The 21,416-nt window shown below is 32.6% G+C and overlaps 4 protein-coding genes across 7 annotated transcripts; all 4 read right to left on the bottom strand.

The window, feature by feature from the left end:
- Positions 1–72: 72 nt before the first annotated feature.
- Positions 73–2,724, bottom strand: LOC114185257 (serine carboxypeptidase-like 45). Of its 2 annotated transcripts, XM_028072882.2 has the most exons (9): positions 2,328–2,724; positions 2,086–2,190; positions 1,822–2,010; positions 1,674–1,744; positions 1,288–1,569; positions 1,061–1,185; positions 805–897; positions 581–698; positions 73–401 (listed from the first exon to the last, which is right to left on the bottom strand). In XM_028072882.2, the coding sequence occupies exons 1-9, from the start codon at positions 2,572–2,574 to the stop codon at positions 252–254; spliced, it is 1,380 nt and encodes a 459-aa protein (XP_027928683.1). In that variant the 5' UTR covers positions 2,575–2,724; the 3' UTR covers positions 73–251. The 2 variants fall into 2 exon arrangements, with proteins under 2 accessions (XP_027928683.1, XP_085527596.1); XM_085671470.1 differs by having other exon boundaries at positions 1,061–1,569.
- Positions 2,725–4,661: 1,937 nt separating this feature from the next.
- LOC114185241 (serine carboxypeptidase-like 45) lies at positions 4,662–7,345 on the bottom strand. 2 transcript variants are annotated; one of them, XM_028072863.2, is made up of 10 exons: positions 7,013–7,342; positions 6,813–6,917; positions 6,641–6,736; positions 6,400–6,492; positions 6,241–6,311; positions 5,863–6,144; positions 5,621–5,745; positions 5,321–5,413; positions 5,121–5,238; positions 4,662–5,019 (listed from the first exon to the last, which is right to left on the bottom strand). In XM_028072863.2, exons 1-10 carry the CDS (start codon positions 7,257–7,259, stop codon positions 4,870–4,872), a joined length of 1,380 nt encoding a protein of 459 aa, XP_027928664.1. In that variant the 5' UTR covers positions 7,260–7,342; the 3' UTR covers positions 4,662–4,869. The 2 variants fall into 2 exon arrangements, with proteins under 2 accessions (XP_027928664.1, XP_085527594.1); XM_085671468.1 differs by having other exon boundaries at positions 5,621–6,144; positions 7,013–7,345.
- A 3,398-nt stretch (positions 7,346–10,743) lies between these two features.
- On the bottom strand, positions 10,744–14,908 carry LOC114162904 (mitotic-spindle organizing protein 1A-like). 2 transcript variants are annotated; one of them, XM_028046901.2, is made up of 3 exons: positions 14,488–14,879; positions 14,291–14,369; positions 10,744–11,200 (listed from the first exon to the last, which is right to left on the bottom strand). In XM_028046901.2, the coding sequence occupies exon 3, from the start codon at positions 11,188–11,190 to the stop codon at positions 10,969–10,971; it is 222 nt and encodes a 73-aa protein (XP_027902702.1). In that variant the 5' UTR covers positions 11,191–11,200; positions 14,291–14,369; positions 14,488–14,879; the 3' UTR covers positions 10,744–10,968. The 2 variants fall into 2 exon arrangements, 1 of the variants encoding a protein (XP_027902702.1); XR_014993956.1 differs by lacking the exon at positions 14,291–14,369 and having other exon boundaries at positions 14,488–14,908.
- A 1,500-nt stretch (positions 14,909–16,408) lies between these two features.
- Positions 16,409–19,393, bottom strand: LOC114173691 (serine carboxypeptidase-like 45). The gene is made up of 10 exons (XM_028058229.2): positions 18,951–19,393; positions 18,700–18,804; positions 18,516–18,611; positions 18,249–18,341; positions 17,953–18,023; positions 17,497–17,853; positions 17,257–17,369; positions 17,051–17,149; positions 16,850–16,967; positions 16,409–16,779 (listed from the first exon to the last, which is right to left on the bottom strand). The coding sequence occupies exons 1-10, from the start codon at positions 19,195–19,197 to the stop codon at positions 16,633–16,635; spliced, it is 1,446 nt and encodes a 481-aa protein (XP_027914030.1). The 5' UTR covers positions 19,198–19,393; the 3' UTR covers positions 16,409–16,632.
- Between the last annotated feature and the right edge of the window lie 2,023 nt (positions 19,394–21,416).

Below are 21,416 nucleotides of genomic sequence, written 5' to 3'. Positions count from 1 at the left end.
CAAAGAATAGCTACTCTATTCTTTTTTGACAATGTTAAGGATTTAAACAAACATTCATCGATGGACGGGAAATTGACAGGAACAGCATCCATTAACAAGTTGAATGGAAATAAAATATAGAAGAAAGTGATACAGCAATGCAAAGGAGATCTAACAAAAGTAGTAAGTTTTGGTGAGGATTTTAGAAGGACCTATGTTTTATTGTGGTAAAAGGAATTAGAAACACCTCTGTAATTAAATCTGTTCATAATTTATTTAACAGCAGGAAGGGGCTTTCCTTCAAGAAATGCTTTAAGTAGCTGCAGTGATCTTTTTGGTTGACTAAAAGGAGCTTCATGAGATGCTCCTCTTATGGTAGCATAAGATAAGATATCTCCGTACACTTGTGTCCATCCTCCTACCTGAAATTTGCAGACCAAATCAAAGTTGATGAAATAACACCTTTAAGATTTTTTTGCCATTCATTAAATCATATCATCTTTATAATTTTGAAATCTCAACTTAAATTATAGAAAATTTTGATTAGTTTTCAACCGTTGAGATAAAATGTTGTGTTATATATTGCATTGTATGTACTAACCTGTTTTCCTTCAAACCAGGCTCTGTAGGCCCCTGTTGTATTCAGTCCAAGTTCCTTGGCCAATCCATTCACCAAAGATCGAGATCCCATTAATGGAATAACTGAATCTTGATCTCCACTGCACATAGATTAATGATTTTAATTGTTTAAAAAATTAGGGTAGGTAGGTGGGTAATGTATGGTGTTAGGTAAGTAAATGCAGAGGATCCATTAAATTCGCTTACCTATACACCAGAACCCTGATTTTGGAATTAACCAGTGATCCTAAAATAGAAATTGTTGGTATCTCTAGATTTGTACGGTCATAGTGGAGAACCCTATAATACAAGGTAGATGGGTTAGTTAATAGCAGGGATAGGTATAAAATGTGTCAAAGTCAAACTATGAAAACATATCTAGAAGTTTAACATAACATGTCTGCATCTTTAAGCCTAAATGCACTCTTAAATGTCTCATCCTTGAAGCAATAAGTAACCTTACTTGCTGCAAATTGACCATTTGGATACTCCAACAAGCTTAGCATGAAGAGCCTCCTGCACATCTTTCCTGTTTAAGTAGTTCACTGCTTTATCATCCACACAAACATCTATCTTCTGTATCTTTTGCTGCATTATCAAGACATGGAAATGAAATGAATAGAACCACAAAAAGCAGGGAAAAAAATCAAAGCAGTTATGATGGTTATTCATGTAACAAATGAAGCTTACCATTTGATTCAGCACATAGGCCTGTCCATTCACTGATGACAAACACACATCAAGAGTGACATCATATTGGTCTATATAGTTGCTAACCTCAGTAAACACCAATGTATCTATGTTTTCACAAATCTCACTAAGATTCCCACTTATCATTTGTCTCCTAATGGTGGAGTAGTTGCAGACTTTGGTGAAGAGATCATAAGTTGAATCTGAGATCAGTCCGTGGGACCAAAAGAATTCAGCTTTGGAGTTCAAATCAGTGTCAAATTCCATGAGAGGATTCCCAATCTGCAGGTATTAACATATATATTTTGATCACATTATTATACTTACTAAATATACCATATCATTTGCTATGTTACAGTTATCCAAAATTTCCCTTTTGTACTCACTGCTATTCCCTTGAGATTGATTTTGCTCTTGGTTTGAACAATAAGTTGTGCAAGTTGTGGAGCATAGTGACCTGCAAAACAAGTTCGTATTACCTATTGCAGTTTTGAAAGGAATACATTGTTAATTCATTTTAACTATTTCTTATACCAGCATAGCTCTCCCCTGTAATGAAAAAAGCGTTGTTTGAGTACTCAGGGAATTCAATGAACCAGCGTTGTAGGAAAACAAGATTATCCCTAGCTGTAATTTCATCTGTCACCAAGGTATAGAAAGATTTATTGCTAGAGTAGGAAAATCCAACACCAGCCGGTGATTCCAAGTATAGCACATTTGCCACTGAAAACAACGAAAAATCAATCAGCTTTAAAAACATAGCATAGGATTTACAAAGACATTGGATTGTTGGTTCACCTATGTTCCAACTATAATGATTCTTTTCAAGAACATTATTGTCTCTTGGTCTGAAAGGGCCATTCTCAATTAGAGCTCCAACCCCAACAGATGAACAACCAGGACCTTCATACATCAAAAGCAACCACCTTAATTAGTTGCTTTGATTAGTTTAAATAGTTTAAAGACTATGTCAAAGTAAATAAACAAACAAAATCATGTATGTGGCACAAAACAATGTATATAAATATATACATATACACCTCCATTCAACCAGAGGACTACTGGCTTGGAAGTAGGGTGTTTTTGAGCTTCAACAAAGTAATAAAACAAAGCTCTCTGATGTTGGTCATCCACTGTAATGTAACCAGAATATTGCTGAAACTTAACATGTGGCTGCCCTGGCAAAGTGCTAATTTTATCAGCTTCAGGAAGTGAAGTCACCCCCACAAGTGTTTGTGCAAGAACAATAATTATTGTTGCAATCATAGTAAATGAATGAGATAACATGTCACATTGATGTGTTTAATTGGAGGATCAAGATGAAATGCTAATGATTGTGTGAAACATGGAACATGGTAGTGTCGTATTAATATAACGTTTGTGTTTGTAGTCCACGCCTGGAACAATGTTGGTTACACCAATGTGGAATTAGTTGTTAACCTGCCTGCCTTCACAATTTGGGTTATATATATGCTTTGCTTCCCTTTTGTTGTTTTTTCATGTGTGGATGCACTCTATGTTTGACTTCAAAAATTAATAAAAATGGGTTAGGAAAATCAGTGCAATTTAAATTACAACAAAAATAATTTAAGTACACCAACCAAGAGAGTTAAATAAGTGCCAACCAATAATAGTATATATGAATACATAATTAACTTTGTAATAATTATTTATAAATATTTAGTGATTTTTTAATAAACTTGGCTGTCATATTGTTTTATTTTTGGATAAAATATCATTAGAGAAATCATAAAGCAGTGTCACGTTGGCTTCTGAAATTGAAAAAGAAAAAAGAAATCCAAGAAAAAAGTCTCATTTATTTTCTTCTTCAGTTAAAAGCTCATGAAAATAATTTTAGGGCTAAGGGAAGAGAAGAGAACCTTGTCCCTAATACAGATAATGAGGTAATTAAGTTTCTTTTAGCCCAACAAACCTAACTAACTTAAACATATTTTGTAAAGTCACTTTCAAAGCTGATTATTAAATTTATAAAATTTTGATAGGTTCTTATACGGAATTCAACATTTCCAAATTTTGATATGTATGACATTTTGATAGGGACCCTTTTAGTACGACACAAAAGAGACAGTTATATGGTATTTTATATTTTTTAAAGACTATACATTTTGAATTCGTCAACCAAAGTTTATGGAATATTTAATGTAAGAAAAATATTGACTAATAATTTATTATAGTTAGGATAATCACTTATGGAGGTGTAGGAAGGAGATATGGGGTGATAAAATAAATACCCTCCCACTTATTGTGTAAAAAAGAAGGCCCAGCATTGATTGAACATGTTCATATTTTATCTAAAAATAAGGAAAGACTTTCCTTTCAGAAATGCTTTGTTTTGAATCACTTGTAATTTTGTTGTTTTCCGGAATTATTTAAATTTTCCACTTTTTCTCCTTAAAAAATATTAAAATTACTCAATCAATTATTGTATTGAACAATAAATAGAATCATATTCATATTTTTTGTAGTTTAAATTAGACATATCATTTCCTGAAATTTTATGAAATTATACCAGCGCTTTCTGTTTCTTTCTTTTATAATTTACATTAAGAATTAAAAGATATTAATTAATGTAATGTATAAGAAATTTCAAAATAATATTTGTTACATAGTTGGAGAAAGTTAGCAAAGGTGTAAAAACAAAATATTTGCGTAATTTCACTATGTGGAGTAATTAGTATAATTCATAAAGTGAGATTTAACTCTCACTTATTCATATATTAAGTCATTTAAAAATAGTTTTTTACATCGTGTTTACTTAATTTATAATTTTATATCAGGTAAAAGTATTATATCACCACTTTAACAATCATTAAACCTTTAACAAAATATAACATTTCAAATATATTTTTAAAATTATGTTTTTACTTAAAGAACACATTTTACTATTACCATTATATTTTTGTATATTAAATTGTAAAACACTCGTTAAACCTAATAATAAAACTTGTTTAACCTGTGGAGTAAATGGATTACATTAAAATAAAGTGTAAATAAAAAATACTTAAAAAGTTCATCAATTCTGGGGATTATAAATTTTGTAGGTGTTCTGAGTCCAATTGAAATACCCACCTTTAGTTATAAAAATTCACACTAGTATTAATTTACCACTTCTACACCTTCTTTTAAAATTAACAAGACAATTATCAATGAGAAGATACTACAATTATGCAACCAATAATAGATGTTGTTTATATTCCTTTACCTTCATGGTACTTTATAGGGACGAAAATATAGTATATTTGAATAAAAAACAAAAAACTAAATCAAATCAAACAATGTTTAACTTTTACTTATTTTAAGTGACTTCTTATTAAACCAAGTTGAGTAGTGAATTTATTTAATTACACATGTAATTCGAGTTTAAATATCTCGTTTGAATTTTATTTAATAATCCACACCAAGTTTTCGCCAAAGAATGCAATAGCAATAGTGACATCCTCATTGAATAATGAGTTTTTTTGAAGGAGAATTATAGGTAAATAAGACTTAAGACTCAACCTTAAATTTTCAACACTTAGTGGTAAATAAGAACAGGTAGTGTTAATTAAAGCAGTTCATATTTCATTTAACACTGGGTAGTTGCTTTCCTTGTAGAAATGTCTTGAGTAGCAGTAGTGATCTTTGAGGTTGAGTAAAGGGAGCTTCATGAGATGCTCCTCTTATGGTGGCATATGATAAGATGTTCCCATATGTTTGTGTCCATCCTGCTACCTGAAATATGTGTATCAAATCGAGGTTAAGTTAATGCCAATGCATAGAGGAATTCAATTTTGCAAAGATATATTGCCCTCCAAGTATTTGATTTTATTAACCTGTTTTTCCTCAAACCAGGCTCTATAGGCCACTGTGGTCTCAAGTCCAATTTCCTTGGCCAATCCATTCACTAGATATCTAGAACTTGTTAATGGAATCACTGAGTCTTGATCACCACTGCAGAAAAAAATGATTTTGATTCCTTCATAAGTGCTATGTGGAGTTAGCTAAATGTCAGTGATTAAACAAATTCAATTACCTGTATACCAGGACCCTGATGCCAGACTTGGCAAGTGACCCTAGGATAGGAATTGTTGGTATTTCTAGATTCCTGTAGTCATAATGCAGAACTCTGTCACACAAGGAAGATATTGTTAGCAGAAGATCAAGTCTCAGAGAAAAGGGTCACTAATTGTGCTTGAGAATGCAGAACAAGGAAATTAGATAAGAATTGGTGGCCAAAGGAACCTAAAATCAGATGGTCATTTTTTGTGATCATAAATATTTGCATCTCTAAAGCACTAATGGGATCTGTCATCTTTGAATCAACAGAACTTACGAACTGCAAGTTGACCATTTGGTGACTCCTACAAGTTTAGCATGTAGAGCTTCTTGGACTTCTTTCCTGTTCAAGTATGTGGTCGTTTTATCACCAACACAAACATCTATCTTTTGTGTCTCTTGCTGAACCAACGACGAAAGCAAGAAATTAAGCAGAACAAATGAAGAGAATAACAACTCTGAGGGGAAAAAATCACAAGGATTATTAAGATGGGTATGCAGAAAGTAGAAGAAGCTCACCAGTTGATTCAGCACATAAGCCTGTTGATTTACTGATGACAAACAAACATCAAGAGTAACATCATACTCATCTACATAGTCGCTAACCTCATCATACAATTGCTTGTTTGCTTTTGCACAAACCACTTCAAGATTCCCATTTTGAAGCTGTCTCCTAATCGAGGAATAGTTGCAGACTGTGGTTAGGATTTCCAATGTTGAATCTGATATAAGCCCGTGAGCCCAAAAATACTCAGATCTGGCGTTGAAATCAGAATTGAACTCCAGAAGAGGATTCCCTATCTGCAAGTATCATCATATATATGAACACATGTATGTTTCAAATAAACCAAATGATTTTTATAATGATATTTTTCAAATGTTCCCTTTTGTACTCACTGCTATCCCCTTGAGATTGAAGTTGGTCTTGGTTTGAACAATAAGCTGTGCAAGTTGTGGAACATAGTGACCTGAAAACAAGTGTGAACTGTGAAGGGTGCATGATTTTCATTACAGTTTTCAAAATGGATATGTTATGCATTTATATCTGATTCTAACCTCCATAGCTCTCCCCAGTAATGAAGAAGTCGTTATTTGAGTACTCAGGAAATTTAGAGAACCAACGTTGTAAGAACACAAGATTATCCCTAGCTGCACAACAAGACTATTGTCACACCTTGCTGAAAAATATCATGAAAGCAATGATAAGAAGTGATAAAACCTAGAAGCCTTAATCAAACTATTGTTCTAATGTTACTAGTTCAAAGCCATTGTGGACAAAATGAAGTGAAAAAAAAACCTGTAATTTCATCTGTCACTAAACCATAGAACGATTTATTGCTAGAGTAAGAAAATCCAACACCAGCTGGTGACTCCAAGTATAGCACATTTGCCTCTGATAAGGATGAAATAAGTAATCAACTAAGAACGTATTTGATATTTGGTTCAATGATGTTGGGTTGAAGGTTCACCTTTGTTCCAACTATAATCATTTTTCTCAAGAACATTGTTGTCACTCGGTCTGAAAGGGCCATGCTCACCGAAAGCTCCAACTCCAATCGATGAACAACCAGGCCCTTCAAGAATAAAAACCAAGAAAACATCTTAATTACTTTGATCAGTTTCAAAGGCTCAAGCAAGACTCTGAACCAATAAAATAAACAAAATCAACCTCCATTCAACCACAGGACTAATGGCTTGGAAGCAGGGTCTTCTTCTGCTTCAGTAAAGTAGTAAAACAAAGCTCTCTGATTCTGATCATCCACAGTAATGTGGCCAGAAAATTGCTGAAATTTGACCTGAGGCTGCCCCGGCAAATTGCTTATTTTATCAGATTCGGGAAGTGAACTCACTCCCACAATTGTTTGTGCAAGAACAAAAAATATTGTTGCAATCATAGTAAATGACTGAGGTAGCATGGTCACATGTGGGAAAAGTCTGGTTTTGAATGCTAAATCCTTTGCACCAGTGTTCGTGCAAAAAGGATTATGATATAAGCGTACTTCACTAGTGCGTGTAGCATAGTGGATCTTATCTCACTGTCACCTCAACTTTTACATTTAAAATAGGTTTAATTAGTCGGATGGTATTCAGTTTCATCTAGATATATCAGTTTGGTACATGTTTTTAAAAAAGTGTCAATTAAATCTCAACTTTTGAAAAATTGTCTTAATTAGATTTTTTTCAAACAAAAATTATTAACATCATCAATTTTATTCATTACTTTTATCACTAAATTTTAATATAAATATTAATACTTAATTTAATAAGTCATGATATAAACATTCAGGTATTTAGTAGTAGAAATAATGAATAAAGTTAACAGTGTTAATAATTTTTTTTTTAAAGAGACTTAATTAAAACATCTTTTCAAAAGACTTTAACACCTTTTCAAATACGGATATCAAACTAACGCATCCGAACCAAAGGACTAATAAACCTTTAAAATACTTCCACAAAATCTAATATTTTCGGTGCCTTCTTTTGTCTCCTTTTCTAATTCCTTTTACCACACTCATAATTTCATCTTTCGTTGTAAATTTCATGTTGCAAATGCTTCTTTCATCCATTTACATTTTTCTGTGACATGTTAATATATATAAATTTGATTTTGTTGTTTGATACAAGATTATGAAATTTATAGCACTAACCAATCCAAGGAAAGTTGAAAACAATCACAATAAAAAAAAAATTCCACTTCCCAACAAGACTATCTTGTTATTTTCGTAGATTAACATTATAGTTAAGTTAAAAACAAGTAATAAGTTCTTGATTGATCAAGTAAAACCATGGCGTTATTATGTTGAATGTGATAATAATACAATAGCAATCCCAATTATGATTTTATATTTACGTTTCATTCACTTGTTACTTTATGTTTTAAAAAGATTCTTCAATAATTGATTTTTTTTTATATTTATGGTACCATATAATGCACGAGTTTAATCACTATTTGTATAATTATAATGTGTCTATGTGAAAGTGGAAATTTGTTGTTGATGTGTGTGGAAACTGATGTAGCTTTTCACACCTATGTTTGAATTTTGAGGATTGGTGTACCTGTTCATAGATTTCTGATTTCAAATCGTGCTGGATTTTGGTGTTTTCTTTGTTCTTAATCGTTTTAAATTGAGGTGGTCCCTTCAATATGTCTTACTATATGATACATTTAGTCATCAAACTTTTAGTTAATAAATTCAATGGACATAAAAAACAAAATATTAACATAAATTCTGCAGAATGATAGTGATCTTAGACCCCATTTCACGGTGTTGAATTGAAATGTTTAAATAAAAGCAGGACACAAAATCAACCTTAAAATATTCATTTCATCTGGTCGGGTATTTATATAGAGAGAGAATCATACAGAAATAATTATCTCAAATCAGTGTATTAAAAATACTAATTAACAATACTGACTTATATAAATATGGTGATTAAAAAATTATCCATTCAAAAAAATACTGCATCTTTTTTAGTTATTTTAGTTCATTAAATAATGAAAATCGGATTTATTCATAAATGGAATGAAGAAGATACATAGGTATTAAGTTTCATAAAATTATTTTATTACTAAATTGTAGTATTTGAAAACTAATCTAACACTGAATTATAATTTCTGAGAAATAATTTCTCATTCAAAGATAAAGTTTAGGAATTAACCTGTCATCAAATTACACAATAAAATAGTAATTATAGCAACTTTTTATATTTTTAGAGATAAAATTTAAATTCATCTATTTACAGTAAAGAGCTAAAATGAGACTTAAGAAAATGCGACGTTGACTGAATATTCGGTTGTGATAAGGTACCGATCAGATTTTTGTTTTGAAGTGAATGGATGATCACGATGTGATTCGAAGTTGAAAATGATATAAAAAAATTCCACCAAAAAGAAACCACAAATTCAAAAAAAAGTTGTCTGACTTGACTTCAGAATAACGTCATCGAGACGTTGCATTCAAAATTAATAATTAATTAAGTCGTTAAATATTAGACATTTTAGTCAATATAATTCTTTCTTAACTAATTAAATTATGTATACTAGTTTCAATTATTTTTAATATTTAAGAGTTGAAGTTAATAAGAATGTAAAAAGACCTTTTTTCTTCATTGATTCTTTTAGAAAATTATACTGGAGTTTCGAATTTTTAGCAAAACCTTAATAATATTATTAGAAGAATTTAAACGTGATTTATTATAACAATTTACAAAGAAGAGTTTTGTTGGTAGATTTGTAAATATGTCTAGAAGATACATATTAATAAATTATAGTTTTACAATTTTTATTTGAATTATAAAGATATAATTATATAATTCGTATACATTATAGTTTAACTAAATAGATAAATGTTAGCAATTTTCATTAAACTAAATAAAGCTGATTTTATTTTTTTAATGTTATTAAGTTGAAAAATATAATTAAAAATATTTAAAAAAATAGTTAATCAATTTCTTAAAATGAATTATTAATAAATAAATAAGTAACATTCAAAATCAATCTAAAACAATTAAAAACGAAAGTTTCAAATATAGGGATTGCTTAAATTTAGGTTTTGAATGAGCCACGAATATCGTGTAACATGACAAAGATGGTCCAACCAGACCAAATTAATTATGAAGTGGTCTGTTTCAAAGCCAGCATGTGGAGAACCACTAACTAAGATTATCCAAATAAAATAATGGAGACAAAGGCTAGTTACCACTTTGATAAGTGCATTAACTCAGCACAAAAACTTAATACTTAATACTCATACTATTTATTTAGCACTAGGCGATTTTGCTGTTGTATTGTAATCCACCTGCCTATTTAATATATCACCAGTTTTTTTTTTTTTTTTAACAATGTTCTACATTTTTACATTACCAAGTTTAATTTACATGCACTATTAATGAAGATATTTAACAGAAAATGCTGAACAAAAACAAATGGAAAATTGTTTTATTTATCACCACATCATATCAATAAATATAAAGTGACAAAATGATCACATATTATTAAATACCTCTAAATATTTAATAATATTAGTAGAACTGAATACAAGGAGCTCTGATTTCATCTTCAAGTTTTGACATTTCCTTTCACCAGTCATGGAATTGGCCTAATTAATGTCTCAGTTTAAGTAAAATGGAACATAATTTTCCTATGACTTACGTTAATTTATTTGTAAAAAATGGTCAAACTTTTAAGACATTAACTCATACATGAGACAGTCAACTAGAATGATGTAATCTGATTCAGTGATAAAGAAAAGTGCCCCGAAAGAAAAAAAAAAAAAAGACCTGCCTTACCACATTATGCTTGTCTTTTATTTTTCTTTAATGTTGATCGGGAGGTTAGCAACATAAGATTTGTGAACCAATAAAGGTTGCTCCAGAAAATGGAATGTGTCAAGATCTGTGTGCATGAAGGGAGGCCACTCTTTTAGCCAAGTGAAAATTTAATCTCAAAGATAAACCTTCAAATGAGTTTCTATTTGCAACCCATCAACCTTGTACTAAAACAATGCCACTACTCATACAACAGAACAAGAAGCAATTCAATGAACCAGATGAGGAACACACAAACAGGATGGATCAAAGAACTTCAGCACACATAGAAGAGATCTAACAAAAAGAACCATTTATTTATGGAAAAGAAGGAGCCTCAGGAAGTGATGATGATAACGAGGGCTTCTCTTTTCTTAGTTCCTTGACAACAGCAGCAAGTGCTTCAGGATTGACTCCAAGATCACAAAGTGCAATTAGAACAGAAAGTGTGTGACGGTCTAGACCCGTGTCAAGTATATTGGACATATGGAAAGCCAGGTCTAGAGATTCTCGTGCAGCTCGAGCAGCCTCCGGATCCATACTTTTTAAGCTGAGAAATGGGCAGAGAATGTCCAATTCATTAGTATCACAAAAATTAAATCACCTGAACACGGCCCGCAGTTCAGATATAACAAAAGTCAATAGATTGTTAGGAACAAGCATTTCAAAAAAGTTGTGATTAGAAAATACAAGGTGTTAGGATCGAACGCCTGCCACTAGGCTAAAAGCTATAGTCATTAGTCAGGGTGCAACTCTTTTTACTTAAGAGCGTAAGATGTTACATGCAACAATCTTCCCCTCAACAATTATCCTACCAGGAATCCCACTTAGATTGTGACTGGGCCCACCTGGCCTCTGCCACGGGACAATTGTACAACCCACAACAATCTCTCCCTCAACAATTGCCCACCAGGAATCGAACTCGTGACCTTGGCTTTGATAGATACCAATTGTTAGGATCGAGCGCCTACCACTAGATAGTCAGGACGTAACTCTTTTTTACTTAAGAGTATAACAGTCCAAGTGCCACGATTTGATTATGGCTCGACCCACTTGGCCTTCGCCACGGGACAATTAATGCCACATGCAACACAAGGTTCTTCATTTTACAAAGTCATAATTTCCTTTTTTAAAATTCTCTACTTAGATGATAAATTTTGACAATTACCACAAAAATAAGAAGAGAACTTAGAGCTCAATTGATTTGAACTTTAACAATGCAAATTCGAGCATGAGTAGAAGCCAATCTTGAAGAAATAATGATCTTCGAGATAAATATAATGTTAAAAAAGTATACTCCTTGATTGCCTCAATTCTAAATCTGAGGCAATTCCTTAACTCCACAGGCATGCGAAAAGGCTTGACATAAAAAGAAAAATCCTAACATTCCATAACTAGTAGAATTATTTAAATTTTCTTCAATCTAGAGAAACAGAAACTGTCACTTTGGTAGTCTTGAGGTTGGTTTTCTTCTATGTTGTAATCTTTAATCTGTCACTATTTTGAAGTTCCTAGTGTGCCAATTTCCAACTTCCAAATTACAAAGCTATAATAGCATTAAAACTCAAGTACAAGTCCCTTTGAGAAAAATCATACTTTTTTAAAAGAAACAAAACTTGAATTATTTTGTTAGATGTCAAATGACTATTTCTTCTTCCTCAGCCATTAGCTTACAAACTAGTTTTAGCGAAATTTCAACCCTTGAATAATTAGAGCTCGGAGAAAGTAACTTAATAATTTCTTATAGAGTGACAATCAATTTCTTCCTCACACAGTTGTTCTTGTTTTTTTTTTCTTGTTTTTACAGTAGAGTGGAGGCAAAGCGTATTTGACTTTACCACATAGATCTGCTACTCTGTTTGAATCCCAAACAGCATAGGACAGCCAAAAAGTAAAAAAGAACAAGCATTGGCATCACTGGCCCAAAAGAAAGATGGATGACGTATGACTGTCTCAGAGGGTAGATGAGAATGCTCTTAAAGGTTTTTTGTGACACTACATAGTAAAAGAATTGCCTAGGTTATTGTCTTTCATAAGAGTTCAGTCTGAACTCGGAAGAGAAGTTACATACGATAAGATGTCTTCTAAGACTTAGAGAGTGCTTGGGTTTGCATCCTCAATCCATATTTTCACGTCAACGTAAAGATGCAGAAGAAACTTTCTGCTAGTTCAGAGTTGATGCACATATGCTGGTGCTAAACACAGGGCAAAACCCAATTTTAAGACATTCTCCAGTCTCGGTAAACATCAGCAATAGAAGGGCCAAAGGCTGAATGTCAAGGAGAAGCCAATTCTGAATTTGACACTGCTTAATCTGATGAGCTCAAATGATCTTCAGCATTTTTAGATACGCTGTAGGATACAGATTCAATTGAAGATGTATTTCTTCGGGCAGAAATGATTTTGAAAAGGAAAACAGAACTCCAATTTTGTTGTCATCTGAAACAGAACTCTCAAAATACATAATAGTACTGTAAGGTTAAGTAAAAGTATTGTCTTCCTTAGTCATTGTTCTCTGTCGCCTTATTTTTTTAATGAAACTCAAATTCGGATATAAATTCTTTGTTGGTTGTTATTTTTTTAAACCCTTCTAGTTAAAATTAGTTTTTTTTGTGCCTATTTGGGAATTAGCTTCCATTTCGTAGATGTTAAGGGAAACAATTTGATTCTGTCTGCCAAAAGCTCTCTATTATTAAACATGCTCAACAAATTCCTTCAAATTTCAATCAGATTCAGCCTAACTCTGTTGTGAATGTAAGTGATGATGTCTATTGACTAATGATTATCTTTTGTTGTATAACTTTAATAAAGCTGTTTTTCTTTATTTAGAATGTTATAGGCAGTGAAGCTATGGAAGTTTATGGAAGAGAAATAAGGATTAACTACTACTCACGTGCTCCAGACCTGGCCTATAAATTGATCAAAATTTTAACTTTATGTTGTACTACTGGGAAGTGGCAATCTCTCTCTATCACTATCTCCTTTCTATTTTACTTTTACACATGAAAGATAGAAAATGGTAGCTGGAGCCAAGTTAGAACTCCAGAAGAGGAAAAGAGGGGCCAAACATTATAAATTCAGTTTTCTTATTTTCTGGCATCCACAGAGTTCAATTTGTTAATCAAGACAAACCCAATTATCTTATTGCAGAAAAATTAAACCCATTTCAGTCTGACCCGCAGGCGAGTTGGAACATTCAACCCGGCCCGCAGGGGGGTGGGCTGGCCCGCCAGCTTTGCATTTTTTTTTTTCAGATTTTGTAATGCAGGCCCAAATCAGGTACTGGAGATGGAGGCAAATATTCTATAGTGAATCAAAGGTATCTGATAATACATTTTCAGACATAAATATATGTTAGAAATATAATTACTATAAATGGCATAAGAAACTCAATTTCAAAATAAAATATGTAACAGTCATAAACCCAAAACTTAAACCACCATTAGCAAAAATATGAATTAATGCTGTGTTATATTTTTATTGTTTTGATTCAAAGAATGAAAACTTGAACACCATTAACACAGTGAGGGCCCAACACATCATAGTTATTCCAGAAATGAGAATAGAAAGACACATTCATGGCAAAATAAGGGAGCAGCTATCACGGCACCCAGAAACAACAATCAATCAGAGAAAGAACCTATTATCGAAATTAGGGCAACTTCAACAACAATTACAGCAGCACCAATTAGGGCAACATCAATCAATCACAACAACACCTTCAAAACCAATTGGGGGAATAGAAATTAGGGGGATTTCGAAATTAGGGTTAGGGAATTCGCAAAATAGTGTTAGAAATCGCAAATTAGGGCTGAAAATGAGAAATTAGGAACGAACCTGTTCGTGGTGGTCGCCCTTCGACGGAATCGCCGCTGTCCGTCGCGGCGGGCGCGTCCTTGCGTGGTGCTGCTTCAAATTGTGTGGTTGGTCGCTGCGTCCAGTCGCCGTCTGTGCTGCGTTCGTCGCCGTCGACTGTGGCGGTGAACGGTGGCTAGCTGTCAACGAGAAGAAGACGGAGGAGAATGAGAGTGTTGTTCGTGAGAGAAGAAAGACTCGTGTCGTGGCTTCTGTAGAGTTGTTCGTGGTGCACTCACTTGCAGTGACACATTATTTTTTTAAGTCAGAGCGGGCCACCGGCTGGCCGGTTGTGGCCTGCGCACCGGGTTGGCGGGCTGACAGATTACATTCTCCGTCCCGGCCTGTTTTTTTTATATGGGCCAGGCCTGGTCCTTATTCTAATCCCTCTCCACAACACAACCATAACCTTAATCATATAACTACTCTTACAAAAGTCATATATTATTATATTCAGTAATTATTTTATTCTAAGAATGATGAATATAAAAGTATTATTATAAAAGAGAATATAATATAGAATCTAAAGGATAAATATACTCAAAAGTTTAAATGAAATAATCAAAAAATGTAAAAACAAAATTTGAAAGTAAAATATCAATAACTCCAAAACGTGAATTAAAAAATACGAACAACGGTACTAATAGCATAGCATATTATACAAATATGAGCTTAAAATATAAAATAAAAAAAAAACAAGATAAAATAAATTAAAACAATTTCTTACATTTTTTTTCAAATAAAACTTCCCTGTTTATAACTATAAATATAATTTATAACTAAAATAAAACTACTAAAAAATAGCAACCGCTTACTTAAAACTAGTAAATATAAATGGAATCTAAGAAACTAACCAACAACTACTATAATTTGATTTAATATATAATATGATTAAAAAATCATATATAAAATAAAAAATTATGTATATCAATAAGAAATTATTTTTTAATAATTTGATTAATTGATTTTAAAAATTTCTACATTTATAAATTTTTTATATAATCATATATTTTCTAAAATGTTATTAAAATTTTTAAATTATTAAAAGAAACATCTTAAAATTAGAAAATGTATTTAGAAAATCATATATAAAATGATTTAGAAAATATATTTAAAAAATCGTATGTAAAATAAAAATTTACGCATATAAAAATATTAAGAAATTATTTTTTAATAATTTCATTAATTAATTTTAAATTTTACATTTTAAAACTTTTTATATAATCTTATCAAAATTTTAAATTATTAAAAGAAACATCTGAAAATTAGAAAATATATTTCGAAAATCATATGTAAAATGATTTTAATATATAAAATATTTAGAAAATATATTTAGGAAATCACATCTAAAATAAAAAAATTATGTATGTCAAAATTTTAATAAATGAAAAAAGTCAAAAAAAATTCAATGAATTTTATCAGCACGAATTTGGAGAAGTTGTCACACCTTGGGTTCAACTATATTTTCGCAAAAGTTGCATCCACCTACACGAATTTAATATTTTTGAATTTTGAAAAAAAGTTGGATTATCCATTTATGATTTTGATTTAGTGTACTTTAGGTGATATCAATTGATCTCGTGATAGAGGTTAAGTGAGTTAGGTCACAATCAAATACATTTAGACTTGTGTCATACTCTCAAGTAAAGAGTTATATCTTGATTAATGAATTTAAAATTTTTAACATAGTGATAAACGCTCATCTTAACAATTGGTATCAGAGCCAAGATCAGGAATTCAACAATTTTGGAAAAAATTGCATTATCCTTGTCCTTTTATGATCTTGATTTAGATTAATCTTGTTGGATGTCATGTTTGAATGTATGAGTTCAACATTAACAAATAACTCATACTCTTGTTTCACAACTTCATCATAAATTTCTCCAACTTTTTTATAATTGAATTACGACAAACAATTAACCCTCTTCATGATTATTTAGAAAGTAACTCAAGTATATAATTTCAAAAATAAATGAACCAAAATGGTAAAATAACCAATAACTACTCCTAGCAACAAAACATAGTTTTTATAAATTGAAAAGGGTATCTATACTTTTTCTTGGAATAATAGATCAATATGGCCCTTCTGCTCGCATGAGGCATTTATTCACCAAGGCATTGAAATTTTCATGCTCTAGGCAGTGGTTTCCCATGGAGAAAAGCATCAAATAAAACAAAAGATCTCTTTGGTTGGGTAGTTGGAGTGCCATGTGAAGCTCCTCTCACTATGGCATAGGTAAGGTGATTCCCAAAAACTTGTGCCCATCCTCCAACCTTAAAAACAAAGTAAAATGTGAGCAAAACGATTCATATCAAACAAACCCACCAAAACAATGTTATTAACCTGTTTGTCCACAAACCAGGCACTGTAAGGCACTGTGGTTTTAAGCCCTGCTTTCTTTGCAAGTTTATCAACTAATCTTCTGGTGCCCATGAATGGAATCACAGAGTCTTGGTCCCCACTGTCAAATACATTAAATATGGATTAACAACGAACGAGATCAAAACTTGCTTAATCAAATGTTCTAATTTAGATATTATTAACCTGTAAACGATGACTCGAAGGCCTGATTTTACAAGGAAGCCGACAACATTAATTGTCGGTATCTCTCTGTTGAGTGGGTCATAATTTGCGAGTACAATCCTGACATTGGAAGAAGTGTCAGCACCAGAAACCATTCCTACCATACCCTTAACAATTACTACAATCAGTGTTTATTTCAAACATAATAGAATTAGAAGTAGTTTTACTTGCTGCACAAACGATAATTGTTACTTCCCACCACACGGGCATGAAGAGCCTTCTGCACATCTTTTCTGTTCAAGTACTTCTCTGAATATTTCAAAATACACTCATCAACTTGCTGCACCATTCAAATTCAAGGACCAAAAATCCAATTAACACCAATTATGAAAATAAAAATGCTGCACTTTTAAATGTAGGAACAGAGAATGAATCAAAATTGTAGTATATTTTAATAGAAATCTCACCTGGTCTGGTTCTTGGGTTTGAAGCACATCATGGGAGTTCCTAAACTGAAACATCCCTGAACTTAGCATCTCCTTAAGAAAACCTGCCTGAGAAACATTGTAAGAAAGACATCTGTCGCCAATGACGTAATATGGATCAATGAAAGATGTAAAAGAATATTCTTCTGAGACTTTTTGAGCTGCAAGAAGACAATCGTTGGAAAGTTGACGGCCAGTGAAGTATTCTCTTAATAATCTGGACGAGTTGCAAATAGAGGTCTTGATTTTGTAAGCATGATCAGTGATGATTCCATGAGACCAGTAATATTCATCAACTGAATTCATATCAGTGTCAAAATCTAGAAGAGGGTTTCCAATCTGCGACGCAAATGCAAAGATAAATTAGAAAATGCCAGAACATGAAAGTAACATAAAGACAAAAAAACAGTGAAAAGAAAAGTCTCAGCCTTTACTTACTGCTATGCCCTTTAGGTTAAAATTCAATTTAGTCTTAATAATGAGTTCGGCAAGTTGAGGTACATAGTGACCTGCCACCAAAACCAACACTGTCAGAGTTACCTAGTCATGGATTAAGATTCCTCTAGTTTAAAAAAAGTAACTGCATGAAGTCATGATTTAACTGTTCAATTCTTTGATCATATTAATTACTTTTTGTGATCATAATTTCATGCCATTGTAGAGCATCCATGCCAGCAAACTATATAGTTTTTATATGTAAAATTCAAGTGTGTGTGTGCGTGGTGTGTCCTTACCTCCATAACTCTCTCCCATTATATAAAAGTCTCTGTTTTTGAATTCTGGGAACTTGGCAAACCAACGCTGCAGGAAAACTAGACTGTCTCGGGCTAAAGAAACAATTAATATTAACAGAGAAAAGTGTTAATTTTATGTTCAACATGTGAATGGAATCTAAGATAAACAGAAGGAGCACCGACTCTGACAGAAGAGATAAGCACTTGAAAACAGAATAAAGAAAAGAAGAAATTGATTAGGTGTGTTGCATAAGAGAGTGAATAAACCTGTGACTTCATCGTTCAGAGTCTTATAAAACGACAAATTGAGAGAGTAAGAGAATCCAACACCTGCTGGTGAGTCCAGGTACAAAATGTTTGCCTCTGAAAAAGAAAGGATTCAAAGGAGCTGAAAAGATGAGCTTGGTTAAGTTTGTGGCAAGGAGAGATAAGGTTGTAAAAATTTCAGCACCTTTGTTCCAACTATACTGATTTTTCTGAAGAGCCTCTCCTTGGTTTGTAACAAAAGGACCATGTTCGGTGAAGGCTCCAATTCCAACAGATGTGCAGCCAGGCCCTACAAAGCTCAAAACAAAAAGAAACATAAACTCTGTAAAAAAGTGTCAGATTCTAAGGCTCGTCACAATCCTAGTTGATGAGTGCATTAGCTTAATACAAGTACAAAGAAAGGTGTTTGATAGAGAAAGTTGAATGTGGATTAACCTCCATTGAGCCAGAGAACCAGAGGCTTTGAAGAAGGGTTGCTTTGTGCTTCAACAAAGTAGTAAAAAAGAGCTCTTTGATTATTGTCATCAACGGGTACATAGCCAGCAAATTGTTGGAAGGAAACTGGTGACTGTTGAGGCAAGTGTTTCACCTTATCAGCTTCTGGAAATGGCTTAACCAGTGAGGACATGAGCAGTGAAGTTGCGATGATTGCGGGTATGAAGATCCATGGCTGGGGAAACATGGCGTAATGGATGAAAAAATGTAGTGAAATGTGTAGTGTAGTACAGGGAAAGCTTTTTCTTATCCTAGATCAGTAGCTCTAGCAGGTTCCTTGTGATCATAGAGGTCCTACAAAACCTCACTTTCTGCTTGCTATGTTGGAACTCAAATATAAATTTGAGACCACTTTATGAACAACTTAAGTAACTTAAACTTTGAAGTTGTAAAAGATATCCCACTATCCAGTGCTGTCTATTGATAAAATTTTCTGTGTTATTTTTGTCGAGAATGCTACTTGTGTCGGCATCGAAAGCATAGTAGAATGAAAAGGATGTTTCATTAACTTATGTTTGGTCAATTGTCGTCATACCATAAAAAGAAGTGTAAGATGGCAGTGTTAAGTGAATTGACCTATAGATTATTATTGTGAATTGTGAAGAAGGGTTATAAAATTGGGTCTACGAAAGGATTGTATATTGGGCTGGTCAAATGGCCCGTTAATAAGATATAGAAATGGGGTAGTTGCTTTTGGCACTCCTATAGTTTCTCCTGCACTAATCTGGAATCCTTCCTACCCTTTATATTGGTTAATTTCAAAGTCATGAATTCTGCATTGTTAATCGTGTTTGGATAATTGATCACAAAGGTAAAAAGTTGCGGGAAGATTTTTCTTTTTCAGTAAGAAATATTTGAAGTAATATATGTTATTAGAATGATTTTCTCTAGGAAGTTATTATTTTTCTCCATTATATTGGATGTATTCCAGTAATACTTACAAATACACTCTCATAATTTAAGTATAGAAATATAAAATTAATATTTAATTATTGTTTACATAACTATTATCTTTGTAAAATACTTAAATTTAGAATTAAAAATTTATAAATTATTTTCTAAATTTCTTTTATAATTTTTGCGAATCGGCTTGTGGACTCATAAACTCAAAATTATATGAGACACTATTAATTTACAAAGGGAGCTTTTCGCTGCACCCCCAACCTTTCTCCTGTGTCTCCAATAATTACCCTTTTGACCCTAATAAATTTTTACCTATCTGGATGGTTGAAAGAATTGAAAAGGCAATTTACTGTGTCTATTGGTACTCTTGTTTTTATCTCTGCGAGCTGCACCCCCAAATATTTCCTCGTTTTGTTTTCTTCCTTTCGTTTTCTTCTTTCCGTCTCTTCCACAATTTTTTTTGCTCTGTGAATTGTGGTCTCTGCCTATCTGTCTCTGTTTCATTTCAAGCTCCCAATAGTGGTCCATGTTGAAGCTGTTCTAAGCTCCCATACGTGCTTGAAGCTCTTTCTGACCACCAGTTGTTTGATTACCCTCTGAAAGGTTTTCTCTTCAAAGCTCTTCTCTTCCAAGTTAGTTTTCTTTCCATTTTAAGCATATTACATTTGTTGTTATGACTAGAATGTTGGAATGTTGTTTGTTATTTTGATATTTAATTTTGTGATCATTGCGGATGTCGACACCCGTTTCAAAAATTTGTGAAACGGATGTCGACATTCGCTTTAGAAAAGTGTGAAACAGATGTCAACATTTATTTCGTTATCTTTTTCTTTTTTGTATTGTAGATGTTAACATCTGTTTCAGAGAAGTGTGAAACAGATGTCAACATCCATTTTATTATTTTTATGCTTTTTTTATGTATTGTAGATATCAATATTCGCTTCAGAAATTTGTGAAACGAATGTCGACATCTATTTTGTTATTTTTCTTACTTTTATTGTCTTGCGAATATCGATATCTATTTCAAAAATTTGTAAAGAGATATCAAAATCCATTTTGTTATGTTTTTAATTTTTTTTATTACGAATATTGATATCCATTTCAGAGTCAAACGGCATGCGTTTTGTATTATGCAATTGTAAGCCATACATACGGCGTCAAAAATTGTGAGTAAAGAGGTTTGAGAGGATTCTGAAACTGGTAATCGTCGTCGTCCTCGTAGTCTGTGGCGAAGGTGAGTGCGATCTGGTACTCCTTCAGGAACTTGTTCGAGACGAACACTTGCTCGAACGAGTCTGGGAAATTGTCTGGGAAAGTAGCAGCTACGTTGTCTGACGCCGCGGTACCTAAATTTGTTGTTGTCGGGGCCACCTTTGCCTTTGCATTTACGAGCGGTTTTGGTGTCATTGGAGGGCGTGGCGGTGGTGGCGGTGGGTTTGGTTTCTTGGGGTTGAGGTTGGAGAGAGGCCATTGGTTGGGCCCAGTTTTTAATCTGAGGGGAAA

This window comes from Vigna unguiculata, chromosome 1, assembly GCF_037176805.1.
Source record: "Vigna unguiculata cultivar grain cowpea cultivar isolate G323 ecotype 2 chromosome 1, ASM3717680v1, whole genome shotgun sequence".
Taxonomy (NCBI): Eukaryota; Viridiplantae; Streptophyta; class Magnoliopsida; order Fabales; family Fabaceae; genus Vigna; species Vigna unguiculata.
Note: the sequence above shows the minus strand (reverse complement) of the source record. Positions and strands in the feature narration are given on the sequence as shown.

Coding starts and splice junctions, on each gene's coding strand:
- LOC114162904 (XM_028046901.2), bottom strand. CDS start 11,190: ATGGATCCGGAGGCTGCTCGAGCTGCACGAGAATCTCTAGACCTGGCT.
- LOC114173691 (XM_028058229.2), bottom strand. CDS start 19,197: ATGTTTCCCCAGCCATGGATCTTCATACCCGCAATCATCGCAACTTCA. Junction 18,342..18,515: donor TCTGAACGATGAAGTCACAG/GTTTATTCACTC, acceptor TTGTTTCTTTAG/CCCGAGACAGTCTAGTTTTC. Junction 17,854..17,952: donor TTAACCTAAAGGGCATAGCA/GTAAGTAAAGGC, acceptor TTTGCGTCGCAG/ATTGGAAACCCTCTTCTAGA.
- LOC114185257 (XM_085671470.1), bottom strand. CDS start 2,574: ATGTTATCTCATTCATTTACTATGATTGCAACAATAATTATTGTTCTT. Junction 2,191..2,327: donor AGTCCTCTGGTTGAATGGAG/GTGTATATGTAT, acceptor TGATGTATGAAG/GTCCTGGTTGTTCATCTGTT. Junction 402..580: donor CCTGGTTTGAAGGAAAACAG/GTTAGTACATAC, acceptor TGCAAATTTCAG/GTAGGAGGATGGACACAAGT.
- LOC114185241 (XM_085671468.1), bottom strand. CDS start 7,259: ATGCTACCTCAGTCATTTACTATGATTGCAACAATATTTTTTGTTCTT. Junction 6,918..7,012: donor AGTCCTGTGGTTGAATGGAG/GTTGATTTTGTT, acceptor TTATTCTTGAAG/GGCCTGGTTGTTCATCGATT. Junction 6,145..6,240: donor TCAATCTCAAGGGGATAGCA/GTGAGTACAAAA, acceptor TGATACTTGCAG/ATAGGGAATCCTCTTCTGGA.